Source organism: Eleutherodactylus coqui, chromosome 10 (genome assembly GCF_035609145.1).
Source record: "Eleutherodactylus coqui strain aEleCoq1 chromosome 10, aEleCoq1.hap1, whole genome shotgun sequence".
Classification (NCBI taxonomy): domain Eukaryota; kingdom Metazoa; phylum Chordata; class Amphibia; order Anura; family Eleutherodactylidae; genus Eleutherodactylus; species Eleutherodactylus coqui.
The window spans coordinates 42,037,837-42,055,682 of NC_089846.1; the positions used below are offsets into that span (position 1 = coordinate 42,037,837).

At 44.5% G+C, this 17,846-nt stretch overlaps 1 protein-coding gene across 3 annotated transcripts in view; it reads left to right on the forward strand.

The window, feature by feature from the left end:
- MED12 (mediator complex subunit 12) overlaps positions 1-17,846 on the forward strand; it is an 83,904-nt gene that overhangs the window by 39,175 nt on the left and 26,883 nt on the right. For all 3 annotated transcript variants that reach the window (XM_066580885.1, XM_066580887.1, XM_066580886.1), the window contains exons 20-28: positions 6,372-6,503; positions 9,286-9,513; positions 9,604-9,748; positions 10,389-10,509; positions 12,347-12,448; positions 12,540-12,653; positions 13,700-13,863; positions 14,010-14,189; positions 16,222-16,293. In XM_066580885.1, coding sequence (XP_066436982.1) covers positions 6,372-6,503; positions 9,286-9,513; positions 9,604-9,748; positions 10,389-10,509; positions 12,347-12,448; positions 12,540-12,653; positions 13,700-13,863; positions 14,010-14,189; positions 16,222-16,293 — 1,258 coding nt within the window. The remainder of the gene's footprint in view (positions 1-6,371; positions 6,504-9,285; positions 9,514-9,603; positions 9,749-10,388; positions 10,510-12,346; positions 12,449-12,539; positions 12,654-13,699; positions 13,864-14,009; positions 14,190-16,221; positions 16,294-17,846) is intronic.

Genomic DNA, 17,846 nt, shown 5'->3' on the forward strand with positions numbered 1-17,846 from the left:
GAGTGGGTGTAGAGGCTCATTTTGGGTGACCCTGGTTACTGACCCGGGGAAATACAGTTTGTTTGTATGTCATGTCTATCTTTTGTATGGCCTGTAGGTTTTGGTTTTAAATTAGTGAAAGTTTTAAGGGTGCTTAATCTGTGAAGGGCATTTCTAAATAGTAAGTTCCCACTGTCTCAGTAATTTCTTAACAGTTAGAGATATAGCTTGCAGAGAAGGAGAATGGTAGCAAAAGATGCTAACTACAAGTCAAATAATGGCCTGAAATGGTTTTATTCCTCATTTACATGGACTCCTTATTCCGTAAACTTGCTCATTAATAAGCATATTTTAATATGGGTAACAATTGGGTTTTGTGTGTTTTTTTTTTTTTACGCAGTTTTGCACAGATTACAACAAAGCGGTGATAAAGCAGGCAAATTCTAAATATACTTTTTTAGAAAGCTGATTTCTATTTTGAGTTTTTTTTCATTATAAACATTTACATTTGTAGGTCTCCGATACACTAGCGTATTTGTGGCAGTTTGCTATTTGTGTTAATCTGCGGATAGCACGCTGCACACGCTGCACATTAGAACATATGAGGCTATGTACATGGACATTGCATGGGTATTAGTGCTTCTTGACGCCACCAGAAGCTAGGAGTTTGACAGGGCTTGGATGAGGAACACCCCATGTCACACCCCTAGCTTATGATTGGCTCAAGATTGGAAGGTCCTCCTACCTTGCTTTTGTTCTACAAGCGGACGCTGCTGAGCTCCAGCGCTCTGACAGCAGTTAACTGGTTGTCCCCCTTCTGCGCTCTGCCCTCCTGCTTTTGTCTGTGGCCGGTGGCTAGCAGTGACAGTCCCCCGCCGCAGTTGACCACAGCTGTGTGCGGAGGGAGTAATATCAGCGAGTGTCATGTGCTGCTGTGCTCTGGGCGCACTCACAGCCCACAGTCTGGTCCCGGCGTTTGTCACTGTCTTTCCCCTCATGCTGTGGGAAGACTTTTCTCCCTTTAATGTGTTTCAAGACGAGGGAGCGGTGCTTGTCACCCGCCGAAGGGAAAGTGCCCTCAGTCCTGCCCTGGCGTCTGTCACTGTCTCTCCTCCTATGCTGTGGCCACATATTTCTCGTGTACATCTGTTTGAAGGAGGGTGCCGCGCTTGTCGGCCGCCACAGGAAAAGTCTCCTCACTGCGGTGGATGCGCCAGTATAGCCGGCGCCGCAGATTCCATTTAAGACACATTCAGCTGTCTGCTAGTGGGCTGCCAGGAACTGCAGCCAAGCAAACGCGCAACCCAATCAGGTACAGGGGGCGTTGCCCTACCCCCCGTCAAACTTGACTCCACCAGCAATTTGTGGTGGCGTCAAGATGCACTAATACCCATTGCATGTCCTATTCCTCTCCGAATCTTGGATGAGAAACAAGACCTGCAAAAGCATGTCAATGTGCAGCCGGTGCATAAACTGGGCAGCACATCTACAGCTGTCCAATGCAAGTTGTGCCCAAGCCTCTCTGGTGATCGATGCGTGCACACTTCCTGGAGGTAATTTTTTATGATAGTATAAAAAAAAAATCTTGAAATAGTCCAGTTTTTACACTGGCCACTAGAGCAATACATAATAGGCTGATGCTTCATGTAGCCTACTTTCTCGTCTGTGTCATTGGGGGACAGAGCAAGACCTTGGGTGTAGATCCTACTGCTAAGAGGTGGACACTAAGCAAAGAAGGAGTTAGTCCCTCCTATCAGCTATTCTCCACTGTAGGCACTTGGTTAAATCCATTTAGCTTGGTGTCCATAGGAGGCAGAACTCCTGCTCTGCTTTCATTATTTTAACTTTTTCCTCTCTAGGTGGGAATTGAGGTGAGCTAACTTCTCTGATTGTCTCTAAGTGTGTGTGGGGCTGGGGGAACAAACAGTGCTGCATTTGACACATTGTTACTCCCTCCTTCAAGAAGACAAAGTGGAACAGATCAGCACTCTGCTTCCTGCCAGCCATGTGGTCACGTGAGATTCCGGTTTGCTCCCCCATATCCAGCGATCTTTCACCACTAAGTGACCATCGCTGAAGCCGTGGCCCTGCTGGTGCCCTGGCGAGATCCAAAGCGAAGAGGATGGTCAGTCGACTTTGTTGCCGGCCGTCCTGGCCCTTGTCTCCCTATCCCCTCCAGCAGTCCTGACCTGCCCTCATGACAGCTCTGTCGCAGACACCATTTCTCGCGCACACCTGTACTGGGTGGAGGGCCATACACCTCTCCGGCTCTGCACCTCCCTGGGACCTCTGTGTGCCTCTGGCCAGGTCAGCTCTGCTGGTTTGCATCCCGGCTTCTAGACTCTCAAGAGTCGTGGTTAGAAGGTGTGTGACACATTGGCATCATGGCACTGATGCCCAGTTTTCCCCTTCCCTTAGTATATTTTTGCACCTGGTATTGGTGAATTCCTTCAATCAGGACCTGCACCTCAGGCTGACCGGTCCCTCAACTGGAGTGGGCGAGCTTCCCCTTTTTGACAGCTTCTCATCCAGATTAGTCACACTTATACCTACTGTTTTTTTGGGTGATGCACAGGACCTCCTTGGGATACTACAGGTGCACCTGAAACCAGTACTTAACATGGTGGAGAAGCTACTTTAAGTACACTTGTAGTAGTACTACAGTACTGTTGCACATTGAGATTGCACCTGACATGGGTCCCGGAATTGGCGAGCACCTACAGCCTCCTTACCCCCTTTCAAAAGAGGAGTAATTGAGTCTCTATTGGACATGACTACACAGTTATGATAAGTTTTGTCATAGGAAGGACATTTGTGATACTGCAAATCCCCATGCCGGACACGACTACTCCATACTGACAACCATCTCTTCTATAGGAGTAATGGTAGTACTGTGCGTCTCTGAGGCGGAATGGACTTCACAGTTATGGCAGTAGTGTCCATTCGCATTACCCCCATCCTTCGGAGGGGTAATTGTAGTACCGTGAGTCTGCATCGGACATGACTGCAGTTATGGCAAGCGGTGTTCGTTCTCATTGCCTCCTTTTGTAGGATTAGTAACTGTAGTTCTGTGATACTATGTGGTGCACTAACACTCATGACTTTACAGATCTAGTGGGCATCCTACCCCCTTATTGACCAGTCACACTTGGAGGACTTGTGCCATGATTGCAATTGTAGCTATTGGGCACGTCATTTTCTGAAGACCTAAATGTCCAACGCCTAGCCTCTGCATTGGTATGATGATGCAGTAAATAAAGACATAAAGCCGCCTTTACTGCCCCACGGGTAGAATGAATGATTGTTCAGTCACAGCATGCATATACACGGGACTATTATCGGTCAAATTTCCGCGGGAGTATGAACGATTCTAAATGATGATCGTTGCATGTAAATGGGCCATTAGGCAGGGATTGCAAGATTAGGCCACTACACCCCACTCCCCTCTGTGGTTAGAACAATTGTATTACAGCTACCCTCTGAAGTAGTGATGTCAATCTCAATCAGCCACATTAACGCCATCATATGACGTGTTACTGTATTATCCCGAACAGAGACTTGTGGTATCGTGCAGTGCTTGCTACCATCAAATGGTCACTTTTCACTCTTCATGGAGGAGTAATCTATATTACTGTGTGACGCAGTATCCAAGTAGCCCAGAGTACTACCCTCCATACAGTACCACAGTTACAATGCTGCTACATTCCATATAGCAGGTTCCCGCAGTCTGGCGAGCATCAGATTGGCCTAATTATTTTCTCTTGGACATCCAAGCTTCAAACAACCCAATCCTTCTCCCAGTACTTCACTCTCCTATTTTGTGAGCCGTCCCGCCTGGATGAACAGAGACTTGGAGCACCCTGGGCCTTGTTCTCCTCTGGTGCTGTTCGCTTTCCAATGGGCGCTATTGCCCCTCTAAGGGAATTCTGGCTATTCCCTTCTATCGTTCCGGGACAGATCCCTCAAGAATCATGCCTTGAGATCATCATCTAGGTTCTTCTTGGAACCCTTCTCTCCTTAAGGCACCAGACCTACTTAGTTTGTTCTCTGCTCTGGGCCACTCGAAGCAGACTACAGCAGTGGCCTACTAAGCCAACCGAACACAGACAAAAACACAACGCTATGACCATGTCAGCGGCATCCAGCGTACGGTGGTGAGCTACTTCAAGTACTACACTGACTTTCTACATCCAAGAGCGAACAGCCGGAGAGTCAGCTTCAACACAGCATTTCTGAGTTTCTATATGCAAGAGCAGGCAGGGGAGGGCCAACATCAGCTGTCGATAATAGAGCAGTCAGAGCATGGGTCCTGCTATTCTAGAGAAGATCACTCAGATAGATAATGAATTGTGGAGCTCATCTACCTGCTGGACTTCTGCTGGTTGCTGACCATTGCTGCACGTTAGTAGCAAGCTTGAAAAAGACCTATGCGGTCGAAACGTTGCCTACACGTCTGACTATGAAACAATAAAGGCTCTTTTAATATAGAGGCTGCTTATACCAGTTATGCTGCCACAATCCATTATATATCGGAGTGACTTTTGGGGTTGATGGTTCACAACTTCGTGGTTGGCTATGCATTTATCCATAATTTAAACTCCCCCTACTTGTCGTTGGGATTAAGTGAGTGCTGCTGGATATTTCTATATTTTTGAGGATTCTGAAGAAGGTCAAGATGGAATCTCTTTTCAGTGTTGTGTCAACCAGACACTATTCTGTACTTTCCTCTTTTTTTTTTTTTGTCTTTCTCGCCTGTTCTGCAGCTCTTTTAAGGGTCGAGTCTATCTCTTCAGCTCCTACATAAATCAGTTGTCCTTGGTAAGCAGGGCTCTGACTGCACCTTCTGTCGACTAGTCTCTCCATATCTGTTTTCAGCATGGCATACCTGTTAAAGGACAAAGGTGTCCCCCTCCCTCATTGGTACCACCCTACTAAATTTGCACGCGCTCTCTTGACAGTTCTCAGCGTATTCTGTCTTTCTAGTGATAAGAATGCTTTGAAGTCTTCATTATCTCTTAGGTTCTATAGAAAGCATTACTTGGCAGCCATCGGTGAACTTGTTGGTTAGTTGTACCCACTGGCTGACCACACCACCTTTTCTTTCTCCCACCCCCTTGGGTATTTCTTTAGAACGTTGCAAGGTCTTGCTGTGTCCCCCAAGGACATGGAAAAGTAAACAGGGTTTTTGTTACTTATTGTAAAATCCCTTTCTCGTCATGTTCATTGGGGGACACAGCACCCACCCAGTTGTTTGTTTGCTTTTCTCAAAAAGGGATCCTCAATCTGGCCTGGTTTTTACCTAATACTATTTGTTTTCTGGTTCTGGTCTGTATTGATCGACTTCGTGTTGTTCTCTCCTGCTTGCGTACAAACTAATTTTAGCTTAGTGCCTGCAGGAGGGGTATAGCTGGTAGGAGGGACTAACTCTGTTTAGTGTCTGCCTCCTATTGACAGGCGCTATACCCAATGTCTTGCTGTGTCCCCCAATGAAAGACAAAGGGATTTTATGGTAAGTAACAATAATCCTGTTTGTTGAGCTTTGCTGTGTAGACTAAGACACGGTCAGCAGAGCAGGGGATTTAATGATCGCTCTATTGAATAATTAATTCTTCCATCATTTTCTGCAGGCATAAAAAAAATCAAACGATGATTGGACTGTGTAAACAGGCAGTCGTTGGTCTATATACGACAGCGTGTTTACTGTAAATTTAGGTGGACGGACGGAAGCGATTCCCAGCCCGTTCCGCCTAAATTCGCTGAGTGATCATCTTTCTTCTGTGAAAGCACAAGAAAGATTATTGCTGGGATGACTGTCAGAAGCTGAAGCGCCTGCTAATCATCCTATATAAAAAGACACCTAGTCTATTGCCGTTTGTCTGACCGTTGACCCCCATTTATTGCTGCCGCTATAAAGCGCACACATTGCTGTAATTCAGAAAGCAACTGTTCTGCATCTATTATGGCTGCCCCCAGGGACTTGCATCTAAATGAAGAGCAAATGGGATACTTTCCTTTTTTAAAAACTGCAGTAGCCTTTTGTTAAAGTATTGCAATTTAAATAAAGACGATATTGGAGCTATTAAATAACATAAATTGTGTAACCTTTTTGATTTTTATTTACACGGTTGGGGTGGGGAGCGGGACTTGGTTGTGGCGGACCCTCCTCACTTATCCAGAGCAGAGGACCTGGCACGTTGAAAGTACACATCCCATTGATTTCAATGGGCGCCTTGTAATTTTTAATTTCACCTGCGGAGGCGCTCTCTGCAGGACAGATTACAGCTGAATGCTGAGGTTTCCCCGCAGTAGGTCGCCTTGCCAGGAACTAATATATGTGTAACCATCTTTAGTAGGCTAACGGAGCCATGACTATTTAATTTCTCTCTTTCCAGCCTGTGTGGGGTGGTGAAACACGGCATGAACCGGTCGGATGGTTCTTCTGCTGAGCGCTGCATTCTTGCTTATTTGTATGACTTGTACATGTCTTGCAGTCACCTCAAAAGCAAGTATGGAGAACTGTTTAGGTAAGTGGAACACATTTAAGTTGCACAACTCGGCTATCTCTTCCATGTATTGATTTTTAATTTAGCTGCTAATGCTTTCTTGGTAGGCAGACTCTTCCATAGGGAAATGACTGTCCTAAAACTTACGCTCCAAGGCAGGACTTCCTCCAATATCCATTATGCTCGATTCCGTGCAGATGCTTCACAGCATGGCTCCACAGTGAAAGTGGATGTCTAACTAGGGCATACTGGGCCTCGTTCATCACAACTGTCCAATCGTTTGCCTGCTGGGAGTAGGGGTTTAGTGGAAAAAGAAAAAATATGCTTTATGTACGGATCATATGCAATGTTTTCAAAGTATATAAAATATGGATTGGGAGGTGCGTTGTGGTTGATGCTGTAGAACAAAAAAAAAGATTAAATTGGTAAACGACAAAGTTATGGCAAAAATCGTGGGGTTCTGTGTTAACCAGGCAAATTTGTGTTGGCCTCTTAGGCATTCATTTGTTAAAGTGACCCTCCAGTCCTTAATAAACCAAGGTGCACCGCTTCTCTGACTACCTAATGCACATTGGTAGTCTTAGGACACTACAGGCTGCTTTGATTGGCCACCACTGCTCATGTGAACAGCACTAGCCAATCAGAGCAGCGTGTAAACTTAGACCACTATGTAGCAGGAGTGACGCTGCCATCTTGGTTTTCTCCAGGAGGTTGCTTTTACCTGCCTGATGAATTAGTCTCTGTGCTCTGAAAGCCTGCAGATATAATTTTGTTGCCATGGGAAACTATCCCATAATTTCTTGGCACCAGTTATCATATATTACCTCCCAATACATTGGATCCCTACATGGAGGTTTAAAGCAACCATTCGGTGCTTGACAAGCAAAGATGGCCACATTGCTTCTCGGACTACCTGATGCACACTGTGCTCTAGTACGTATCGGTAGTCTAAGACCCTACATGCTCCTCTGATTGGCCAATGCTGCTCATGTGGGCAACACTGGCCAATCAAAGCAGCATGCATATTTAGACTCATGATGCAAACTAGTAGTCAGAAAAGCGGTATGGCCATCTTTGTCCACGAATGGAGGGTTGCCTTCATTTCGGCAATGCCCTTTATATAAAGTGGAGCATTCTGGCTCTCAAGTGAAACTTCGTCTTATTGCTGATGAAATGGTTTTTAAACTGAAAACTGTCATTAGGAGAACATATATACTGTAAAACAGTTGTATTTGCTAGAATTTCTGTGTTTGTACAGTTGGGTCCAGAAATATTTTGACACCGACGCAGATGTCATAATTTGGGCTCTGTACACCACCACAATGGCTTTGCAACAATGTCATCAAGATATCATTAAAGGGGTATTCCTATCTTGGCTTTTCATAGCAGAGATGGGAAACCTCTTCCATGGCTACCGGCCATCAGGACGAAGCCTACAGAAGGAGGCAAGCGCTTAGCACAACACTATTTCTGTAGCTCCCATTTACTTTGAGAGCTACAGATACATTGTAGCACAACGCGGTACGCTGTTTCTGGAACATGAGGATTTGTATAAACAGCGTAGCGCACTGTGCTATACTGTGGGTTTTTTCGTTTCTTTAGCTCCCATTCAATTGACCGAGAGCTATGAAACACATCACACCACATCAAAAATTGGCCGTTTGACTGACTGTAACGGCTCTGTTTGGGGGTTCAATCTCCATGGCCGTTTTCAGTACCTGTGACGGCTCCCTGTGACGGCCTCCAATAGCATAGCGAGAAACACTATGTGAAGCGAGTCTGAAGCCCAATGTCCATGCATGGATCTGATTTGTGGAATCCACATGGAATATCCGCAAATCAAGCCGACTGTAAGGAGAATTTATGTGTTTATCAAAGAGAAGACGATCCCAGATCTCGTGCGGAAGTCTGGGCCCAGGAGAAATACAAATCACACCAGCCTGTGCGGTATCAGATGATTTCTAATTTATTCTAAGGTGTTTGAAGCTTATGTACCATAAATGACATCACAGCAAAAGTATATACCTCCAAGATTAATAAGAATACATGATAGGCTAAGACAAAAATGATTAACATAAGTTACACCTCCTAAGGTGTATCTATTACATACAATAAAACCGTTATGAATTCAGGAGAAAGGAATGCAAAGCATATCTAGACGTCTGTCCTATTTCCTGTGGGCCTCATACATGGGTGGTCTAGCAGACTGTCTTATATTTTATCTGTCTACCTCAGAAGACATGCAGGCCTATAGAAGGGTTTCATTTAACCCCTTCACTACTTATACTAGTATCATGCTATATATTCCTAGTCTACAATGCAATATAGAATAATTAACTGATACATTAATCTACAATTTTCTTAACACCGGCCATAGGAAAGCATGGGCCTTCCACCCATGAATTAAAGGATGCGGATTTGTTTTGCGGACCTTTTGGTCTGGAAAACAAATCGCAGCGTGCTCCATTTCGCTGCAGATCCCGCATGGATGGCTTCCATTGAAGTCATTGGAAGCCGTCCAATCTGAGTCCAGTCCACAATTCAATTGTAGGGTCGGAATCCGCTGCAGGCTCCCGCATGCTGAATCCAATCCGCCCATGGATATTGGGCCTTAGGGTGGGTCCACACTTGGCTGATTTGCAGCAGAATGTCCGCAGCGGCCATTCCACTACAGATCACCACAGATCCCACCATTTAGTGGAACCCCTTTAACTATCAATCTGTTCATTGTTTTACTATTTTTTCTTATTGACCTACTGTCACTGCTCTCACATTTATTTATCCTTTCCTGTTTTTTATATAGTGATTTCTGCTCCAAAGTGAAGAACACGATATACTGCATAGTGGATCCATCCGACTCCAACATGTTGTGGGAACAGGAGTTTATGTTGGAAACAATCTCTAACCCCACGGAACATAATTATAACTTTGGCATGCTGGGAAAACTTCTGAGAGACTCTCCTACCAACCGTTACAGCTTTGTGTGCAACGCACTGGTACATGTGTGTGCCGGGGACCATGACACTGATGGGTAAAGATAGAGCGCCCAAATGTAAAGTGCTATAGAGTTCAGCTCATCTCATCGGTGTAATTACAATTATCTTGTGCTTCTCTTATGCAGAATTAATGACATTGCTATTCTGTGCGCTGAGTTGACTGGATCCTGCAAAGATCTGAGCTCTGAATGGCTGGGTGTCCTGAAAGCTCTGTGCTGCTCATCTAATAATGGCACCTGTGGCTTCAATGACTTGTTGTGTAATGTAGATGTGAGTCCCACAGAAACGTATATTTATATAGTCTTGTTTGTCTCACTTTTTTTTGCCCATTGAAAATACTCGACATGCTGTTGTGTGCTTAGCATTTACTAAGATAGTTGGGCTGCTCTTCATGGGTGTTTCCCATTCAAAGTTATTTCGGAGTGCGTTCATTGTAGAAGTAAATGGTATTTTCTGTTCATAATATGGGGTATTTGGAAGGACAACAATTAAAGGGGTTGTCTGAGTTATGTAAACTGCGTGTAAATGGGTCCTCCTATGGTGAAAAATAACAAAAGCAGGTTATATTCTCCTCTCCCTCGTCCCCCACTGGCAGCATCAGGTCCCCCTGCCAGCGTAATATTACAGGCAGCCTGTGACATCACTGTCATGGCTGCAGCCTGGAAACATTACGTAGTCAGGAGCTGCCGGCGGAGGGCAAGTGGGGAAAGGAGAGTATGAGCTGCTTCGTTTTTTACTAGGGAAGACCCCTTTACATTAAGTTTACGCAACTCGGACAAGCCCTTTAAATGGCGTCACAAGTGTTACCCGTAATTTTTAATTATATTTGACAACGTAAGTACTTTATATTACTTTCCTAACAGTTCAGCGTACTCTTTTACATTTTTTTTTTCTTATGCACTCATTGTAGGTCAGTGATCTGTCTTTCCATGATTCTCTTGCAACATTTGTTGCAATTCTTGTGGCTCGCCAGTGTTTTCCACTTGAGGATCTAATCCGATGTGCAGCCATCCCTTCCCTTCTTACAGCGGGTGAGTCAGGATTTGCCGGTGTTATAATATACACTTCTGTTTCTCAAAAGGATAAAGGAGTTTCCCAACTTTCTGAAGTGATGGTCCTATGTGTCTCCTTGTAAGTGTTCCCCTCACAGTGGTGCTCCCAGCCACCTGACTATGCAGGGGACCCCATTCATGAGATGCAGTTCCCTGTCTAGTGGTTTTAACCAGTGCTGCAGTTGTGGCCCTTTCGTTCCCAGGATCGGTTGTGGTTCCAGAGGTTGGACCACCACTGATCACAGTGTGATGCTATTTCCTAGCCATCACTTTTTAAGTTGGGAAAACCCTTTTAATAGCTCTACCTTCAAATTTTCTCTATTTTTGCTAAGGCTCCCAATCACTGTAGAAAAAGGCAGTTGATGCATTTAAAAGGAGACCTGTTGGACTATTCAATACATAATCAAGCGTGAATGTCCTTGTGGGGTCCATTCTAATTTCCAGGCAGTTTAGGCACACCTCTACTAGGAACAGTTCCATGGCAAGGCTTTTTTGGAGTTTGTAATGAGATGTAGAGCAAAAATAATGGGGTACCATATTGTTCAGTAATGTTTAACCCCTTGAGGACAAAGTGCGGTAAATATACGGCGCTTGGTCCTGGGCTTTAATCCCCGCCGATAGCAAAAATATGGAGGTGAATTAAAGCCTCTGCTCCTGCTATCAAGCAGGAGCCGGTCGGATACTCGGCTGTTAGTCACAGCTAAGAACCCGGAGGAGCAGGGAGAAGCAGTTTTTAACCGTTTCTGCTTTCTCCTTTCCCGGGTACCCAGTGCTCAATGAGTATAACCTGAATATATATTTTTTCTGGTTTCCCAATAAAGGTTACGCCTCTGTAATACTTCTGCCTTTTTTTATACAAGAGGGTTTAAGATTATTAAGGTTTGCAATTAAATGAAATAAGATTGCCCTCAGGAAGAAAGAATTCAAAGATGTGAGGTCTAGAGATGAGCGAGCGTACTCGGTTCGGGTGTTTTTGCACTCGAGCACTGCTTTTTCCGAGTAACTGACTACTCGGACGAAAAGATTCGGGGGGCGCCGGGGGTGAGCGGGGGTTGCAGGAGGAGTGGGAGGGGGGAGAGAGAGCTCCCCCCTGTTCCCCACTGCTACCCCCCCCCCCCCCCCCCCCCCCGCTCCACCACGCCGCCCCCCGAATCTTTTCGTCCAAGTAGTCAGTTACTCAGAAAAGCGGTGCTCGAGCGCAAAAACACCCGAACCGAGTACGCTCGCTCCTCTCTAGTGAGGTCCTTTTCCACAGGTTGATTATCCGGCCCAAATGTTCCTAAAAAAAATTTCCGCACCGGGTACCACCTGACCCAGCTATGCCTCTGCATTAACCCTCTTGGTTTCTGCAGGGTCTCTACAGGACAGTTTTAGGAACATCCAGACAACGAGGGGAACTACGTGTGTCTTTTACTTGTCTCATTCATTTCTAGGTTTAGCTTTCCTCGAATGCAACGCGTTCTTTTTCTCGTGTGTTTTGACTTCTTGTAAAACCATTAAAAGGAACTTTTCAGTTTAGTGGGGATTCTGCCTGTTTGCACTTACAGTAGTGTCGTTCGATATTGTGCATTTGAGGGGGAAGTGTAAAAAGCAGCAGATTGAGAACTTGATGAAAGGTGCGATGTGTCTGGTTACACATCCCCTTAATTACTTTACCATTGTTTGCACTTTAATTGATTCGGTTGATTATTATTCGCCGCTCATGAAATATTGGCCTTCAGTTTATTCCATGAACATACTGGATAAAGTTGTGTTTTCTTTCCACTTCATCTGTCGTCCATTCTGTTAGTAACATCTGATCCTGTTTCCTTTACAGCGTGTAGCGAACAGGATTCTGAATCTGGAGCGCGGCTCACTTGTCGGATTTTGCTTCATCTGTTCAGAACTCCTCAGCTGAATCCATATGAACCGGACAGCAGTAAGTTAAAGAGTTTACATGGAGGATTTTTAGAACGTGGACCTTTTCATAGAAAAAAAAAAAATTCCTATATATTTTTTTTTCATTTCAGATAAAGCAACTTTTGGTATTCGCTCATCTTGTGACCGCCATCTTCTAGCAGCGTCTCAGAATCGCATCGTACCAGGGGCACTTTTTGCTGTGCTCAAGGCAATATTTATGTTGGGTCAGTTGTGGTTTTTTTGGGGTTTTTTTTCTTGGCTTTTTTTTTTGTGTGTGTGTTTATCTTAATGTGAGCAACCAGGCTTCTGACTGTGGGAACCCCTAGCAATCCCGCAAACAAAGATTTTGAAGATTACATTATAAATGCAGTGTAGGATATGCATGTGTGCTGTTACTCCATTCGTTTCAGTGGGGGCCCTGTATATATTGGCAAGCACTTGTATTCAGTAATTTCCAACTCTCCCGTTGCCAAGCGGTGGTCCCAGCGGTCACGTGCCCTACGACTGGTATCACTACTGTGGTTATTGTTTTTGGCTGTAGCGGTCACCAGCAGTATGAAATGTTACAACAGAGAACAGTGGGGAACCGCCGCAGCTTCAGTGCTGGATTGTAGATAATTGTATATGTGTATGTATTTATACATATTATACATATAATGTAAAATTTGTCAATATTTTATATAAGGCCTCCTCCTGCCCACGGACGGATTTGCGCCGCGGAATCCGCGGTGGGCGTCCACATCACTGATCTGCCCCAAATACCACCCAATTGCAGTTTCTGCAAGCAGAGGAAAAATCACGGCATGCTCCATTCTTCCACAGATTGCGCACGGATAGCTTCCATTGAAGTGAATGGAAGCAGTCCGATCCGTGGCCCTTCTGCAACTGACATTGCGGAAAGGTCATGGATTCAGCGTAATCGCCTATGCAGGAGTTAAAAAAAAACAAAACTGTACTGTGCATGTCCGCCAGCGAGCCGTGCAGACCATCCACGGCACAGATGAAAACTGAAAGTAACAGGTAAACGCGGACGCCGCTGCTCGCAGGGCCGGAATTCAGCTCTGCGGTGTGCAGGAGGCCTAAATAATATAATCCTAAAATATAAATAAATATAATATAAAATCTATAAACATACAACTGGTTTAAAGTCCGACAACCTCTTTAATTGGTCTACTAGAAGTATGATGGGGTTCAATACTTTCCATGTACAGCACTACAGATAACCCTATGACAAGTGTCAATAAACTTTCCATGCCCCTTTGTTTTCCAGGCGATGCGGAGTTGCAAGGTTCTGGCTTTTCATTACCCGCAGGTACTGAAGATATTACTGATGAGGATTTGTCAACGAACCGAGCAGGTGGGCGATCTGTATCCATAGAGACTGCAAGTTTGGATGTGTATGCCAAATATGTTTTACGCAGCATCTGCCAACAGGTGAATCTTCGCTACCATGTCACATATAGTTCACTTACTGTGTTTTCAAACAGAGAATAACCCTTGTGTTTTTCCAAGTAGTCCTTTTTTTTACTTGTCTGCTTCTTTTTCTTACCCCATGAGTTTTCGCTTCCTCCGTTTTTCAGGAATGGGTAGGGGAGAGATGTGTTCGCTCCCTGTGTGAAGACTCCATTGATCTCCAGGACCCGGTTCTCAGCAGTGCTCAGGCACAACGTCTCATGCAGTTGATTTGTTATCCGCACAGACTAAGTGATGCCGAGCAGGGGGACAACCCTCAGAGACAGCGCATCAAGCATATCTTACAGGTAAAGTCAGACGGTATTGGGATACAAGCTGATCCCTGACAGAGGGAGGTTCGTGTTGCTGGGGTAGGTGAGGGAATGAAAGCAGAGCGCTGGATGTTTTTCAAAACTGTATTGAAAAGTTTTATTCCAAAATGCTCCCACGGTGCTTTTGTAGCTAGTTTTCATGTTTCATGAAATTCAGTGGCATTTCACACCATATTGCAGTCAGTAATGTTCTATACATCATGCTGTTACACTTGCAGCACTGAAAAACATGACATCGGATGGAGAATATTGCAACTTCTTAAAAACAAAAAGCATGAATTGCCAATAAATTAGGGGAGGGGGTGGGGCATAGTTCACCCAATCAGCTATGGATCCTAAAATGCCTGTGCATCTTACCACAGTTTCCCACCCCACCCATAAAAGGAAATGTTAAGGCTATGATTTTAGTAGAAGTTGCAATGTCAATGTGCAGTTCTAGACTTATTCTATTCGTTGAAGTGTATATATAGATACAACTTTGATCGGAGCTTGAGCTACACACCAGGGGTATAATAGTGGGGTGATAATTTCTACTAAATAAAGAAAGGTTTTTCATGTCTAATGGTTCATTAAATTATTTAAGCCGCTTGATCAAGCTGACCAAAAGTTTAAAGGGGACAGATCCGAAGGGTGCTTTCACATGTGCCCTTTCTGATGCCGCTTCTCAAGCCAATGTTAAGGGTGTCGTATAGAGAGGGGGACTTTATGTAGGAAAAATGATTTTTATTTTCTTTAATATAATCCATTTCTTGGTTGTGTTAGGGAAATCATCAGAGATTTCTTAGCATGTTTCATTGTCTGGTCCGAATTATATGAGAAGTTGTGTACACAAATCACTGACACATGATACAGCCAGTATCCTCCGACAATGATGCTCTTCTGTCTTAACATCCTCCCGGTACAAATATATGCTAGATTAAGTATCGTTAGACATACACGACCCCCTTGTAATCATAAGAACTCATGATTTGCTCTAGGAGCTAATGATTTGACATATGTTAACACCTTAAGGTGTGTTACTATAAAATACGTGATTTCTAGAAAACCGAAACTTAAGAAGAGTAGGCTCATTCTGTATTCGTTCTAGCAACTCAGAACCCGCTATCTCAAGACATTCCTAAGCCAGAAAAGGATATGGGGTAGTATGAGCCTGCATCTACATACCAGTGTACAACAGGAACGAGTTAACCATTTATATGCTAGCCATTCACTAAGAAGGTAGATATACCCAACATTTTGGGAGGGGTTGTGCATGTTGGCACAGACCCTTTTTAAGATGGGAACAGCAGCCTCATGAAATACAAAAATATATGCTGGATAAAGAACGAGGAACTTCAATTAGCAAATGTACTGTCAAAAGAAGGCTAGATAGCAGTGGCCTTCTAAGGAACATCGCCGTCTATACCACTTCTCATAAGGGAAACAGAACCTGTTATTGACTGTGAAATGCTGGAATATCATATAAGCCAAAGTGAGTAAGCAAAAGGGGAAATGTCGCCTTAAGAAATGTCAAGAATGTTTCTCCTCTTGTGCGGAGATCCTATCCTCCTTTACATCAACGAAGACCTACAGGAGAGCGAATCTCCCAAATGTGATGTGAAACTGACCTTAACAGAATGGATTCTGTAAGAAAGACAGAAGAGACAAATGTGACACCTAGTAGTGGAATTACTTGCTGTTTCATAGTCTTTCCAACTTTCAAATCATAATTACATTGTACTCTAGTTGCATAAATAGTTTCGTACTTGCAACACACTAGGTAATTGCAAGAACTAAAGGCGGCACTCCAGTTAGCGGTCTATTTATTTATCCGTACACCTCTTAGTGGGTGAAAAAACTGACCCTTTACCAAGAGTTCTTACTGTTCAATTATAATGCTACATTTTAAAGACCCGTGACCAGTTGTTGTGTCGCTCTTCTTCTACTTCACCTAACACATCTCTGTACGCTCATTGTCTCTTCCTCAATAGCTTATTTTTCCTTGATTTCCATAACTTTCACCCATTAGAGCCTGGATCAGTGGACAATGCGTCAGTCAGCACTAGAGCTTCAACTGATGATCAAACAGACATCTAATAATGTAAGAGAAGTTAAGTTTTTCTAGTTTTGTTTTTGTGTGGTTAAGGGCTCATTCACACAGGCATAAGCAATTTTTGGTTGCCCATGTCACGACCACAGTGCAACTGAAAATCGCATGAACAGGCACACAAATCTCTCATTTGTGCGCCTGTTCAGACGGCCCGGTCCGGCGAGTATACACCGAGCCTGGGATACCATCAGGCGGGGGGAGTCAGCTTAGCTCTGCTGGCTCTCTGCAAGGTAGGGGGGACAGGGCGGGAGCTAGTATGCTAAGCTCCCAAGCCCTCTCTGCCCCTTACCGGCTGCCAGCAATAGGAGGGGGTGGGAGCTTAGCAACTAGTTCCCGCCCCATCCTGCCCCCTCCCATTGCTGGTAGCGAGCAAGGGGCGGATAGGAGGAGGGAAGGGGGTGGGAGGTTGGCATACACGCTGCTAAACTCCTACACCTCCCTTCTCCGGCAGCTCTCATAGGAGTCTATGGGAGCCGCCCTGTATTCCAGCCGGAAGATAGTTCCTAAACTAGCTTTCCTGGCTGGCGTAACAGCGCCTGGCCGAAATGCGCACCAAATGCGTTATCTTGGCCGGGCGCTTTTACGCTGCAGGAATACACCTATCAGATTGGCAGCATTTATCAGCTGGACGGGAAAATGGGGCCGATATATGCTCGTGTGAATGAAGCCTTAGTTTGTGTTTGTGTTTTTTTTTTTTGTTTTTTTTTGTGCAAAGCTAATAAAGTTACAAATTTCATCCTGTAATTTTGATGTTGCAAGCACTTAGATCAATATAATGTAACATTCATCAGGGAACCGGTCACCAAATAGAAGCATCGTAAACTAAGTTATGGTACTTTATAATTTGAGTCCAGGGGCCCCTTTTCATACACTCCTGACTCACCCGTTCCTGTGGTGTCTCCTGGCAAAGTCAAGGCACCCAAGCCAGCATGACTATTTTCAGAAGGGTCTCCGTGCGCCCAGCCCTCTAAAAAAAAGTCAAGCTGGCGGCGCAGTTGCCTACTTTGCGGGGGAACACTGCAGGAATGATCGGGGGAGGATAAAAAGTGGCTCTTCGGACTCAAAATATAAGCTTTATTACTTAGTTTATGGTGCTTCTAGTTGGTGACAGGTTCCCTTTAACTAATGCCAATGAAGAAGGGGGAGAAAACTGTGAAGCTTTTTGACTTGCATATAATGTACAGTAAAAATGGGCGCTACCATGTTGGCCAGAAAAATCTATGATGTTACATACTGTTGTATAAAGTATAGAGTAACCGCTACCTCCATTGGCTAACGAGAAAGATGACGAGCTCTGAAAGCTTGCATGTATAATTTTTCTGGTTTAGCCAATAAAGGAATCGGATATTTTTCTCTTTTATACTAAACTTAACGTCCCATTATTTTTGTGTATACTACAACTGCACACAGATCTAGACTTTAACATGCGCATGAGTTTCTGTTCTTGTATAGCTATATTACCCCTTAAGGACATGGCCTATTTTGGGCTTAAGGACGCAACGATTTTTGGCGGATTTTCATCTTCGTTCTTCAAAAGCCATAGC